Raw genomic sequence first — 14,426 nt, forward strand, 5'->3', positions numbered from 1 at the left:
TAAGTGATCAAACTGTGTTATGGAAGCTCAAGTTATAAATGCACAATACACCGAGTCGTAAATCATTTTTAAATGGCTTAAGAAAAGCCAAATTTTATAGCTGCAGAGCACTAACTGCATAATTAATTCCTTGCATACGGGAGCTGTAAATTACAGTTTTTGTCGTGTCTATTCAGAGTTTCGGGACGTTTTCTCGACAAAAAATTAAATATACCTATCGATTATAAACTATTAATTATCTTGTATGCAATATTTCGTACGGAATCTTAATGTGCACCTTTCAAATTATTTTAAAATTTAGTTCAAATTCTTTTCCGACAACTGTGAAAGTTTTAGATTGACCCCTCAGGTTTGTTTGTCAGTTCTTAGCCTGTTAAATTCTGTTTCGAGAAGTTCAGACTTTGTAAGTAAATTTTGAGGTTCTATGGTTCCTTCACATCATCATTTAGGAACATTTTTACAGTTTTAGGTTCTAGTATTCTGGAAAAATGAGAAAATGAATTTTGAAACTAAATATAGATGATCTTAAAATATTTAAAATCGATGAATGTGACAAAATTGATAAAATCTGAAAAGAGCAAAGCACATAATTTTTAGAGAATTCAACTCACCACAGATTCGACCAATAAGAGACATTTATTTTTTCAAATAAACCAATCACAGCAAACTTTTCTTGGAAATTTTCACTAGTGAAATTTTCAGTGACAATTCCACGCGAAAATACCACGCGAGCTGTCAGTTGCTTGTCAGTTCGTTAAATTCTCATGACGAATATAACTCGGGAGCTCGAAATTGTGGGAAATTTTTTCTCCAGTACTCGTAGTTTGTTTCTCCGGACAATTGTCACTCATTCGCTTCGCTAACTCGTGCAATTGATCGTCGAAAAAACTACTCGTCTGTCGGAAAATTTTCCGACAATTTCGAGCCCACTCGTTATATTACTTGTGAAAATTTTATTTTGAGGACGAACTAAAAATTTCCACCAGTTTTTATTAAATTCTGTTCTTTCGGCAGCTTTTAGTCCTTAAACTGTAAAAATTTACGGTTTTACTTACTACTTTGGACATATTCATTGAAAGTGCCAAATTTCAATATTTTATAGTAAAAAACAAAATTTTTAGAACTTTTCATTTTCAAGCCGAACCAGAAATTTCACTTGATATTAAATTCCGTAATTATGGCAATTAAAATCGTACCGCAGTCAAATTTTGCGGTTTTACTAGTTTCGACTTGTTTGTTTACTTTGCTAAATTTCAAAATTTTAGAACAAGAAACAGAATTGTTATTTAGAGTAAGAAATATTCATCAGTAATCAATATTTTCATCAGTTTACATTAAATTTCGTAACGTTGGCAACTTCAAATGTATAGCAGTCAAATTTTGGGGTTTTTTTCTACTTTAGAGTTCTTTTTCAATTGTGGTAGATTCCAAAATTTTAGGGCAAAAAGAGATTTTTTTTAAATATTCATTTTGAACAAACCAAAAACGCCCAACACTTCCTATTAAATTCAGTAACTTTGACAGTTTTAATCCTAAAACAGTGAAATTTGGAGGTTGTGCTACTTTCGACTTGTTTATCAACTGTGCTAAATTACAAAAAAATGGAGTAAACAAGAGAATTTATAGAAATTTTCATTTTGGAAACGAATAAAAAATTGTCTCCTCTTTCTATTAAATTCAGTAACTTTGACAGTTTTAATCCTAAAACAGTGAAATTTGGAGGTTGTGCTACTTTCGATTTGTTTATCAACTGTACTAAATTACAAAAAATGGAGTAAACAAGAGAATTTATAGAAATTTTTATTTTGGAAACGAAAAATTGCCTCCTCTCTCCATTAAATTCCGTAACTCTGGCAACTTAAATATCAGAACACTTAAATTTGAAGGTTTTACTACTTTTGACTTGTTTATCGCCGTCAAATAAAAAATTTTCATCAGTCAACATTAAATTTTGTAACTTTGGCCACTTCAATTGCACAGCAGCCAAATTTTGGGATTTTACACTTTTGACTCCTTTATCAACTGTGATAAATTGTAAAGTGTTAAAGCAAAAACATTTTTAGAAATTTTCATTTTGAACAAACCAAAAGTGTTAACTTCCTATTAAATTCCGTAACTTTGGCAGTTTCAATCCCAAAAGAGAGAAATTTGGACATTTTACTATTGTCGAAAGACTGAAAAATCCCTCGAAATCTAAAAAAATGAACTTGTACAGACTCATCAAAAAATCTAAAAATGTAGCAATAAAAAAAAAGGCAATTAGAATCAGATTTTGAATTTTCTGTTGAATTTTTGATCATTTAAAAAATGAAGGAGCAAACACGACGTTTTTGAATTCCCCCCGTTTCAATTAGTCCTTGTCCATTTAATTTTTTCCCGATTGTCGTCGGTGATGAGGGCGAGGTTTCCTCTCGGACACGTCTGATTTATTTAAGGCCTCATTTAACGGTCGACCGCGCTCGACATTTGCTTTGAAAAGTCGAAAACTGGGCGTGTTCGCCGAGATACTGACGACCGACAACATTGCTAACACACATGTCAGATAGAAATAAATTGATATACAAGACAAAGTGCGCGGATCGTGACTGGAACACTTAGACCTTTCTAATTTCTGCACAGAACCGTTAGAAGCAGCGACTGAACCACGGGGATCTCTGCCAACGCCCATAATAAAATCCATGAAAAAATCCACTTCTGGTATTTCAAACTACTGCCGTCAATTACAGATCACATCCATAACGTGCCAGTTATCATCCTATAAAACGTTCGCACTGCTCGTTTATTACGTCGTTCATCTAAAATTTCGTGCAATTTGTGGATTCGAATGTGCAATCTACAATTTTAGGGGCAAGGGTCAGCGTTTGATTGGATTTAAACAAACATGGCCTCGGCGGGATTAGCGATTCTTGTGAATAGTTTACACAATTGCCTATAAAATTAATTGGCTGTTAAGGAAGCACCAGTTCTCGGTAAACTAGCGCGCCAATTACGCGGATTTTTATGGAACGATTTTTTCTCCACTGCTGAAATTATCACAATTTTTCCAGGATAATCGGAGTAACAAATGAATTTTTACTCGTCACTTAATTTCGTTGTCTCGAGACGAAGCCCAATTTCCTCCCGTAGTCTTCTCTAGTCCCATTGCAGGTTTCCGCATTACGGATTTATTTTCCTAAAATATGCGCCGTTGGTAATAAATTAATTGACTTAATGCTACAATCTAATCGATCATTTTTAACGCCCCGTTTGTAATTAACAATTCCTGAATTGAATTCCAATTTGGGATTGCTCTGAGGGTATTTTTGCCAATTAATTATTGATAACAAATTCCTCTCTGATTTACCAGGAAATTCAAAGCGGACGCGTCCAGCATAATTTGTGTGAAACCAAGAATAAAATTAGTAATTATTTTACGTCGGTCTGTTGTTCCTATCGTTAATCGCTCTAAGTAGTCCCTCGCAGTTGCATCGTTTAATTGTAATTTATTGTATGCACAGGTGTTCAGTGGCGAGTATACCTTGGAGCACTTTTTAAGACATGATAAATGATTTTTGTCGTTTCAAACATTGACAATAATGAACCTGCACAGGATAACTTATGACGAACGTTTTCAAAAGTGTTTCTAATGCAACGGGAAGATTAACGGCGCGCGTCGTTTTTTCACTAATCCTAAAATAATTCCCTTATGTCTTGTCGAGATTTGAGAGCTCGTTACCCTAAGAAACCCATATTGGTCGCCAAATTCTCGCTCTGGAATTTCATCGAAATTCCGGTTCCGGCTTCAAATAAGGGTTTTACTCCAACTAGACGCGACCCCATCAGTTAATAAATTCTCGCAACTGTGATGATAGAATTGAACTGAAAGTTCAAGCTCTCCATAAAACTAAACTAACATAATCCATTTTATTAAACGCATGTGAAAGAAAAGGTTAACACAAAAATGACACAGTCATGAATAATCATGTTTCATGGCTACATCACGAAACGCATAATTTCTGCATATGCAATGCGCGCGGATTTTCCTAACTTTAATGAACTTGTAAATTTCGTATTACGAGCGATAAATCTGCGTGGTTTCATGGTGGGCAACGATTTAACTTTCCGGAGGTTTTGCCGCGAAACAAGAGTGGCAAGTTTTTAGTCATATCTAATAGCGCGTTTTGTTATTAAACGTCTAATTTATTGAGCTGAAAGACCGCACGAACGGGGAAAAATTTCAACTATGTAGAATGTGAATAGAATTTCTTGTATTTCCACAATGAGTTACGTAAAACTGTGATTTTCCCACTAAATTAAGTAGATAATTACAGGGCCAAACGGATGTGGTTCGCTCTGTGATGTTATGTCTCGCCACATCGATTCGAATCGCTTTAATTACATTAAAAACGTCACCAATTTGTTACAGATAGAGTTTGTTCGTTTAATTGTGTGGGCTTCCGCGGTCACCGTCCTCCAAACTCTTAGGATTCGGTTCTAATTGCTTTTGATTTTTTCAGCAAAAAATCAAGTTCTGGTTCGCCACGGGCGGCGCAGGTTTCTGTCTTAGCCGGGCATTAGCCTTGAAGATGATGCCAGTAGCCAGGTGAGTCCTAATTCCTGGATGTTATCGTGGGGGTGGAACGCATTTGAAAGTTAATCAAACGCGACACTAACTTCTACTCGGTAAAGCGACACTAATTGTCAGACATGAAGAATTTCCATCACCATAAACAATATCATGTGTACCAAAGGGAGCGTCGATTTGGATTACTGTGAAAAATAACAAGGGTGTTTATGTATAGGATTTCAGGAGCATGAAGGCGGAACTGTTGCAAAATTCCGTGCAAAATTCAAATACTCCATTGCGAAAATCGATCGACTCCTTTCGTTGAATTGAAATGGACTTCAGACTGATCCTTGTGGAACACTTGTTTGCGGAATCATGCGTGCGAATTATGACTAATGAAACTACATCTTTTAGAGTGGATTTTATTAGTTTTATTCAATTATACCTACTGCTGTTATGGAAATTGTGTGTAAATTTTATGTGAGCGCAATGGAAAGCTTTATTAGACAAGAATATGAGTGTTCCTTTTCTGCAGATAAAAGCATTTATTACGAATAGCGATGGAACTTGTGTGGTCATAAACATCAATCTAAGATGAAATTGTGGTATTTGCGGTCAAGAATTTAGAGCTTGAAGTTTCAAACCTTTTATTCGCGTATTTAATAGAATTTCAAATGCTTCTTTCTGCACGAAGTCTTACAAGTATCGTCTATTTCATAAACGAGCTTTATTTACAGATGGACATCATTTATTAAAGACTTAACGATTTTTGAATTGCTGCCACGACGAGTTTACTCTTTGCTGCATTAAAGTTAACTGCAGACAGTTTGGAATCAAATAAAGAGTCGAATTTAAAAAACAGTTTTCTGAATTAGTCGGGTCTGCATCTTTGGCTTTTTGTTGTGCACATAAAACTAAACGTAGTGAAACTGAATTCATAAAGTTTTATTTAACGTGAAATAAATACACATGAGACGTGGGACGTGGTGGATCGGTCCACTGAATTAATTTCAGAACGAACATAAAATGTCTCAAGAAAGATATGAGATATAAAAAACCGACTAACAATTTTATGGTTCATTAACGCCATCGCCCGTTCATTTCGAAACAACAATTTTATCTGTGTACGCATATGTTAGAGGGTTCAGCTTTTGGGTGTATAAGTGCACATAAACTGATGAATGCCTTTCTAAGCATAAAACCGAAATAAACCGTGTAATGGTCAATTACCAACACTTTATCCTGTCGCGTCCTTAATTTAACGACGTTCGATCTACAGTTTGATGGTCCTTGCTATTAGATTAACTGAAAAATCGCGTGCACGCGCATTTTACGACGTTGATCTCCGTAAAACCACCTCTCGGTAGTTGCGTTGTCGCAATTATGACATTAAGTGGTCCGGTTTGACGTGTAATTACGACGGGCTGACCGTTAAACTGTTAATGAAATAGGTCTATGACTGGCCACTTAAGGGTCTGACATTACCTAAGACTGGGATTGCATATTAGCTACCAATCCGTGACGCTGAAGTTTTACAAGACATACATAATTCAACATGAAGGAAAAAGGAAAAGAACAATAAAGTGTAAGCGTCGGACTTTATTAAATTCACAGTACTATATTTACCTCTTTAGAAACGGTTGACTTTTTTCATATTCAAGTTGTTGAAGATGATGTTCTTGTAGTTATTATGGAGCGTTTAGTTTAATTAAGCGAGTTATTAAAAAAAGAACGGTTGTTTAGAATCGACGATAACAATCTCTCGGATTTTTTAAACGACTTGGAGTAATGGTTTTAAAGATGTAATTATGGGACGGGACGAGATTGCATGTTGGAGCGGCCGAAATTTTTTGCAAAAAACTTGAATCTGGTATAATGCTAACACAGGAAACAATGAGCGTCTTTAGCAAGCGTTGTCGTTCCAAAAGTTTTATTGCTAGAATAAAAGGATTAATTACACAACAAATTTTGGAAAAAATTGTATTGAAGAAGTGGAATGACCTGATTTCGAAACATGTCCGGAGATATTCTTGAAAAAATAAATATTTTTTAAAAAAATCACTCCATATTTTTCGTCATATAACTTGTAAATGATAAGAGATAATAACGTGTTTAGCACCGCTTTAGAAAGCAGACATCTCAATCTTTATTATGACGTATAACATGTAAAAATTAAAATAACAATGTGGGCATCCTATCCAAAGAAGTATCAAAATGTTTTTGAAAACCGTTTCATTACTTATGTATTTCTTAAATATCTTGGCAAAAATTAACTCTCGCGGCGACTTCTATAGTTCGATGGAAAGTTTATTTAATTACCTTTTTAATGATTACAAAGTTTCAAGATTTTGGATTTGGATTCCGAATTAAACCTGAAAATCGAAAATTTCAAAAATTCCAGCATCCTAGAAGATTAGGAGAAAACTAAGTAGAAACACAGTTAAGACTATTAGAAAATATAAGGATCTAGGCACTTGTCATCCGAGACGAATTTGGAACAACTCATTTCGTTAGTATTCTCTTGAATTGCAGTTAATTTCGGTAGCTGAGCAAACCCAGAACAAAATAATAAGAGTAAAACTGAACTCGAAACTTGCATAGAAAGTCTTGGCGGGATTGTTCTGCTGGTTGAAATGGACTTTCGAATCGATGTCTGTAGAAGATAGATGAGTTTAAAGCTACGAAATGAATGATCGGTTGGTGTTCGCCGATAAGAAATCACAACACTCTTTTGTACTCCTTTGCTTAATAAAAAATGTTCTTAACAAAAGCTCATTGCACATCAACCGCTATAAGAATGGCCATTACACCGGGCCACAGGTCGATAAATTCCCTTAATCGTACGAAAGGTCTCTCCCAACATCTCAAAAAATTGTATTCGCCATGTTCAACTAGAGGGCAAAACCGCCTTATTACGCAGTTACACCTTAAGCATCTTGACTCGGAGGTTTTGAATCCTTTTATGACGTCATAAAGTCCCGACTCGGAAATAAAGAAGAGTGATGGATCCTTGATACGGCGGTTTTTTTCGCAGTTCTAAATTGACAAACGTGATCGAAAGTTTTTCGAACGAACCCTTCGGTTTGCCACTTAAAATTCTTCGTTACAAAAAGTGGCGGTCGAGCCAAATCGATTAATCCTTACTAAAGGTTGAAAAGAGTGCTCATTACGGAATACTCGGGCTGTTCTAATTCCGACAACAACAGAAACACAATATTTTATGGTCTCGTTAGGGAACGACTGGCATATTTCAGATAATCCGCATTACCGACGGCGATTTTGTTGGCCAATTACTGGGATGTAATTATTCTTTGTAAATCTTAGAGGCGTTGCGGCGAGGAATCCTAGAAAAACCGACTCAATTATTATACTCGTGGTAGCGAATAATTTCTATTATTATCGACGCTGAAGTCATTCCCAGCTCCAAGTACACATGCATAACCATGTCGCAGTTATTTGATGGGAAGTGCAATTTTTTCTCGTCCTGTGGTGGTGTTAAACTTCAAAAACGAAATAACCACGGATTGTCGACCATCCAAACGTGGAAGAATCCAGCGAATAAATTGGCTTTGTTCATTTCACACTTGTCTATTATCATAATACCGAGACAGGAATGAAATTACGCGGTTTAACCGAAATGGGTGGTCAACGCGCAAAAAAGAAAAGCAGAAACGATTTTACCCGCACAAAGAAAAACGCCCTCGCCAAATTGAAATTAAATTTGATTATTCGCACACAAGCTCCTCTTATAGAGCAATTTACTCCTCCTTATTCCTGGATGAAAAACGGGAAATTTGAATATTTTCCTCGTTAGCACAGTCATTCCTAATTAATACCGTGATACTTTGGCGAGCGGGTGAAACACTATAAAAAGGGAAATTTTCCTGTTAAGTAAACGCATTGAATCGAATTTATAGATAGCGGCCGACTAATAAATTAAGTTAATATTGACGCACGGCTTTAAAGAAAATTGCTGTTTTCATTGATGTTTCTTCAGTTTATTAACCCGCAGAACCCGAAGACTGTTTATTAATTAATTTACACCCAGTTTTATCTTATAATAAAAGTAGTCGCTCATAAATCATTGTCTGTCAATTAAGAATTTCATCTAAACATTATTACAACAGATTTTCTTGTAATCCGGTCAAAGAATTACCATCAAGCGGGAGCGAACAAAATCGTTGATTAAAATTTATTGTGTCTTTTGTCCCACGGAAAAGAGTTATCTGTGAATGTGATGGGCTTCCGAGGAAATAATTACAGGACACGAGTCCCTTTATTTCCTTGTTATGGACGCATAAACCCAAAAATGCGTACATTTCTTCACCTTTCGCGCCACGTCAATAAAACGAGATTTATTTGAAACCTGCCAGACGAGCGAGCAGAAAGGGCACATATAAAGACTAAGCGCCCCTTAGTGACAGTTTTTCATATTTGTGAAATAGACGTGGCTGCAGACAAAGTAAACACTTCTTTGTATGGAGTCTCGTTTTTGTGGTAGTTTTTCTTCGTGGGTGTGTACAAATATTGACCCAACAGTCCTTAATTTAATTGTGTCAAAAGGTTCATTTAAATTTGAGCCGATAGTTTTGCTCCGGTTGAACTTATTAATAATGTAACACGATGCAGTGTAATCGATAATTTAATGCACACATTTTCCATCTATAAAATGGTAAATAATAAACGAAAAGCTCGTTCGCTGCAGTAGATATTGATTCTTTCATTTTTATTTCCGCTATATACTTTTGTGGCGTTGCTTTTACTGTCTCGTTCTTCATTTTCTTTTTCAATCTCAAGTTTTCGCAATAATCTGAGAATCAATCACGAATCAGCACACACGGGAAAATTGTAAGTCATCAAAATGGTAAAATATGTGGTTCATAAACGAAATTGACACCATTCATAAATCAACAGTTTTCGCTTTTTAGCACAACGCGGCTCGGGGCAGGAAATTAAATAAATTTTAATTTAGCCTGATCGAGGAAGCTGTAATGACAGTATTATGTTTGTTTTAATTAAGTCCGTTACAGAGCATACCTATTTTCAGCGTTTTTTAGATAAACTAACCGAACTCGTCATCGCTAACGTTTAAGTGCTTCATTAGTGTAATTGTTCACAATCTCCTGGATAAAATTGATTTAAGTTTTTTAAGTGAGTCATTTTTCTTAATTATCCCCGTTTCCGCAATCCGAGGTATAAACTCCGTTGAGTTTCATCCATTTTATGCAACGGTGTTAAATAGTTAAAATATTCCGTCTTAATTCCTACTATGTATCAGACAACTCGGAGACCCACGCGTTTTTAATTGGGTCCGGATTTTTCGGTCCTCATTAATTTTTATCTAAAGACATTTTAGGAATTTTTTCGTCGAGCTCGGACCGACGAATTCAAGCGATCCGTTCATTATCTAATCAGTTGTCAATTAAAGAGATCACCTCTTCGAGAATTTGTCGAATAGTTCGGATGCGAATTTTGCCGCCGGACGCTCTCTTCTTCTTTAGACGAGATTGGAACGATCGACCGTAGCAATTTCGAGATAATGATGGACTCACACGACCACCACCTGCCACCTGCCGATTCTCTATCTCAGAAATGGACACGACCTGACACATGTAGGCTTCGGACAGTATGCAACATCGCAAAGGAGAGATTAGAATAGAGTTTTTCGACGGATAATAGATTAGTCTACGCGGAAAATTGAAGTTTTATTGTTAAAGTCGCTCTTTTTGTGTTGAGATTGAATTTAATTTGATAGCACGAAAAAACGGTCAGGCTCCAAGGATCTGAAAAGAGTTAAATTATTCGGTTTCAAATAATGCAATTCTCTGATATAGAAAATGATTTTTATTTTGAAAAATTCAATTAAACAGTGTTTTTCTTCTTCACAGCAAGAAACCGTATTGGACGAGAATCCGATAATCGTTCCGGGGCTTTTTACTTTGCGTCAGTTTTCGTTGAAAATAATTTCTCGGCTGAAGGCAAAAATAATATCAACAAGAGGAAATGAATTATGAATGAACTGGAAATAGCACTTTGGCTTTTAAGCTGATTTACCTTAACCTGACTTGAATATGACGATACTATCTCCTCTCGTATTTTTGAAAATTTCTAATTTTACATCTTGCTGCAATGAATTCCCGACAAAGCAATTCTGTCGGTAGGTAGAATATTAAACTGCAATGAATGAACTCTTATTAACATTCAAGAGCGGTTTACACAAACCGAAACAACACCTGAGACTTTCGGGCATATCAATAAGGTGGATTTTGTGCGGTGTACTTTAAAGAGTTTAGCAAAAAACAAAGTCTAAATTTACGACTCTTTAATTTCTTTTCGCGTGCAATGAACCTCGGCGCCACTATGGGGATGGTCAAATATTTAATTTTTCAAAGCGTCTCCCTCAAAGAGGAATTATTTCCCGCAGTCACCACCCATATTAAAATAGCGCTTGAACTTGCAGTTCCTTAAATTCGTGTTCTGAAGTTTAATATGGGCTTTAATGTCCTAATCGCATTAAAACCTCGAAATTCAGGACAAAGATAGTCGTCTTTACCACTGTGTCGCCTTGGCCGAGCTCTGGAGATTACAAACTGGTTGTTTTATATGCACGTTTATAACGGTTTTGCCTTAATACTGATTTACTTTTTGTTCCAGTGGTGGTAAATTCATTAGTACCGGGGAAAAAATACGACTGCCAGACGACGTCACCATGGGCTACATTATCGGTAGGTCAGACAAGAAGTTCTTAACGCAAATATTGGAGATGCGTATTTACCATCCGCGACTATCTCGTCGAACCTCCCTGCTAGACGGATAAATGTTTATTTAGCTTTTTTTGCGATGCGTGTGGTAATGCTGATGGCTTTCTAATCGGCCTTGCGACTTTATCCAATGTTACAAATTATAAATTATTGCACGGAAATGCACGATTTTAATCAACGCCTACAAATTATTGCAGAGCACCTGCTGAAGAAGCCATTGACGGTCGTCGACCAGTTCCACTCTCATCTTGAGCCGATGAAGTTCATCAGGCGAGATATCCTCGAAGACCAGGTATGCACACAAGATAATAAAATGTAACCACCCGGGGCCCGAATTTATGGTTTCCTTTCGCCAAAACCATAAAAATCCAATATAATCCGAGCTAATTAGGAGGAGCCCCCGCTGGCAGTTTCTAAATTAATTAATAGAAGCAACGAAAAATCATTTTTTTGCTGATCGAAACTTGAAGCTGTCTTCATTCTGAATGTAAGAGAAGTAGCGACTGAAACGCTGCGGGATTAGAATCTTGACAAGCTCGCGAGAATTTTAATTCGAAGGTTTTTCGATAATATTTTAACAATTCTTTTTTGCAGATCTCGTTCAGCTACGCCCGAAACAAAGATGAATGGAACGTCGTCAAGATCGAAGGATTCGATACGAAATACGACACGAACAGGTAAATATCTAGTCGGACAGGAAACGGTCGTCTTTAATTAGAGGGAATTTATCGCCCCACGAATTAAACATCACCTTTGAAAAGACAGTCTTTTTCGTTCCGTCGATTGTAGACCCTTATTATGGGCGATGACGGGTGATTTTATTAAATTTTTACAGGTTCCTGTCGCTTCACTGCTTTTTGTTCCCGCATTTCAACTTCTGTCCAAGATGAGAATGGGACAACACTTGAGGGCTCGAGGATCATTATTTTTGCTCTGAGCCCAATTTATCTGTGATGTTGTAAATAAGTTGAAATTATGATGGTATACCTTAATTCTACTACGTCGGTTTTGTGGTGACTAGTCGATAGAGAGCATCTTAATATTAGTCTATTTTTGTAAAATGGCGCTTATAGTCGCTGATTACAGGATATCCTAATGATACCTTAACAACCAAGAATTAACATATTATTAATGATTTTTAGATAGATGGCAATTTTTTGTGATAATCAAATTGTGTAGCTATTTTACCTTTTATCTTTTATAGGTCTTAGGTGCAATTACGTATATCATTTTTATTTTATTTGCTCAAAGTGTATAAATATTTCGTTGTAAATTGTGTATATACAGGATGAATGTTGAATGTTTTTATAAATTTTTAAAATAAACTTTAATGTTATGAAAGGTTATTTCACTTCCCACACATGACATCTAGAACGAGTTTTTATTACAAAAAAGTACTAAAACAATCTCTTTCGTTATGTAACAGAATTCTCCTCATTTTCGTTTATTTTGAGTGGAATAGTTTATTGTTCGAATAATCACATATAAAATTCTGCAAAATTTTATAATAGTGATTTACAGTACAAGCGAAAGTACTGAGAATTAGCAGACGTTTCAGAACGGATACTAATAAAAAAATGCGAGAAAAACGATGACGCAAACCGCATCTTTCAATCCGTCGTAGTTCCGGAGATATCGAACACTAAATTCCGGAGCTTCAAAATTCTGCCCTCTGGCGACAACCCAAAAATTTAAACGCTTCTAATTCTAACCGACGATAAAAATCAGTTTTTAATTCTGCCTTAAATGAGCACCAATAACTTAAGTTTGCTCTAGAAAAAAACGGGAGATTGATAAAATTAAATTTTCAGATGGTCTTTTTAGAGTCATATTTTAGGAACTTTTTCGAAGCAAAAACATTTTACATTAATCGAATGAGCAGCTTGAGACCAATCAACTGGCTAAATCTCAGATCGGTAGATCAAATAGTTTACGAGCGGCGGTCAAAAACTCGAAAAATCCAAAGTTTTCATCTTTTGTGTCAGAATTTATTTTTCCAAAAAATTATTCTAAGCAAAAAAAGCGAAAAAAAAAACGATTGGGAAGACCGATCTTCCTATCCATCTTAGTTTCCAAAAAATCGAGATTTAAAAATTTCGGAACTAAAAATTCACTATTTTAATCGCTTCTCAGTTATTTGTGGATCTACGTTAAAAATTCGCACAATTTTGGGTTCTGCGCGAAAACGAGCACTAATAATAATTTACGTTTGCTCCACAAATAAGCAAGATATCGACCGAATTAGAGTTACATACATAATTTTTTCGAGGCGAAAACAGCAATTTTTCTAAATGTCATAGTTTCGGATATATCAATGAATTTTGGAATCAATAATCCCCAAATTTGCATAGTCAAACGCCAATTTATTCGTGGGGTTTTATAGTTAATTGTTTACTATTTATTCTATACTTCACATTTGTGGGGAATTTGCGCAAAGATCGATTATTAAGACACCTTGAACCCTCAAAGCAACTCTACATTTCTTCCTTCTAAAAATATAGCGAATCAATTACGCATTAAGGGACCGCAGTTTAAATCACTCTTTATATAGCCCGTTATCGTTATCTAATAAATTTTATTCCTATACGTGTATACAGAGCGTTTGGGCTTTTGACAAACTGAACAAAAGAGCCTCTAAATCTTACCGTACAGGACAGGACGTTGTGTTTCCCCAAATTGCCCGGCGATTAGAGGAGCACGGTTTTGGTAAATGGGAACAGCAAGTCGTACTCCTCGCACTTCACTATTAAAAGCATGTATTTTATGTGCCATTATGGCCACAGGAAAACCGCGAGAATCCGTCACAAATGTCAGATAATCATTCCCGGGCGAGAAACGGCAATCAACTGAAGAATTAAGTGGTAGTTATCGTGAATTATTCAACCAGAGCGCAAAAAACCTATCCGAAAGTAAACAGAGAAGACCCTTTTTTTGCATCTTCTAATTTATGAACGATTAATTATTGATTATTGCAAACAATCCAGTCGTCGCCTAAAAACTGAAAATGCGCCCTTTTTAGTTCAACGCAAACCCTTTCTGAATTGATGTAAAGTGTACACACGCATTCTAAACTCGCCCCTTGGCCTAACACTCTTTTATCAGTACATGAAATCAGTGAA

At 35.9% G+C, this 14,426-nt stretch overlaps 1 protein-coding gene across 1 annotated transcript in view; it reads left to right on the forward strand.

Annotated features, from left to right (window-relative positions):
* Nucleotides 1-12,648, forward strand: part of fng (Fringe glycosyltransferase) — a 32,467-nt gene extending 19,819 nt beyond the window's left edge. Inside the window, exons 6-10 of the mRNA XM_088044508.1 lie at nucleotides 4,497-4,582; nucleotides 11,201-11,271; nucleotides 11,505-11,599; nucleotides 11,902-11,984; nucleotides 12,143-12,648. Coding sequence (XP_087900634.1) covers nucleotides 4,497-4,582; nucleotides 11,201-11,271; nucleotides 11,505-11,599; nucleotides 11,902-11,984; nucleotides 12,143-12,197 — 390 coding nt within the window. The 3' untranslated portion in view covers nucleotides 12,198-12,648. The remainder of the gene's footprint in view (nucleotides 1-4,496; nucleotides 4,583-11,200; nucleotides 11,272-11,504; nucleotides 11,600-11,901; nucleotides 11,985-12,142) is intronic.
* The last annotated feature ends 1,778 nt before the right edge of the window (nucleotides 12,649-14,426 follow it).

Source organism: Gnatocerus cornutus, chromosome 9 (assembly GCF_029298725.1).
Source record: "Gnatocerus cornutus isolate USDA-ARS CGAHR chromosome 9, icGnaCorn1.1, whole genome shotgun sequence".
Taxonomy (NCBI): Eukaryota; Metazoa; Arthropoda; class Insecta; order Coleoptera; family Tenebrionidae; genus Gnatocerus; species Gnatocerus cornutus.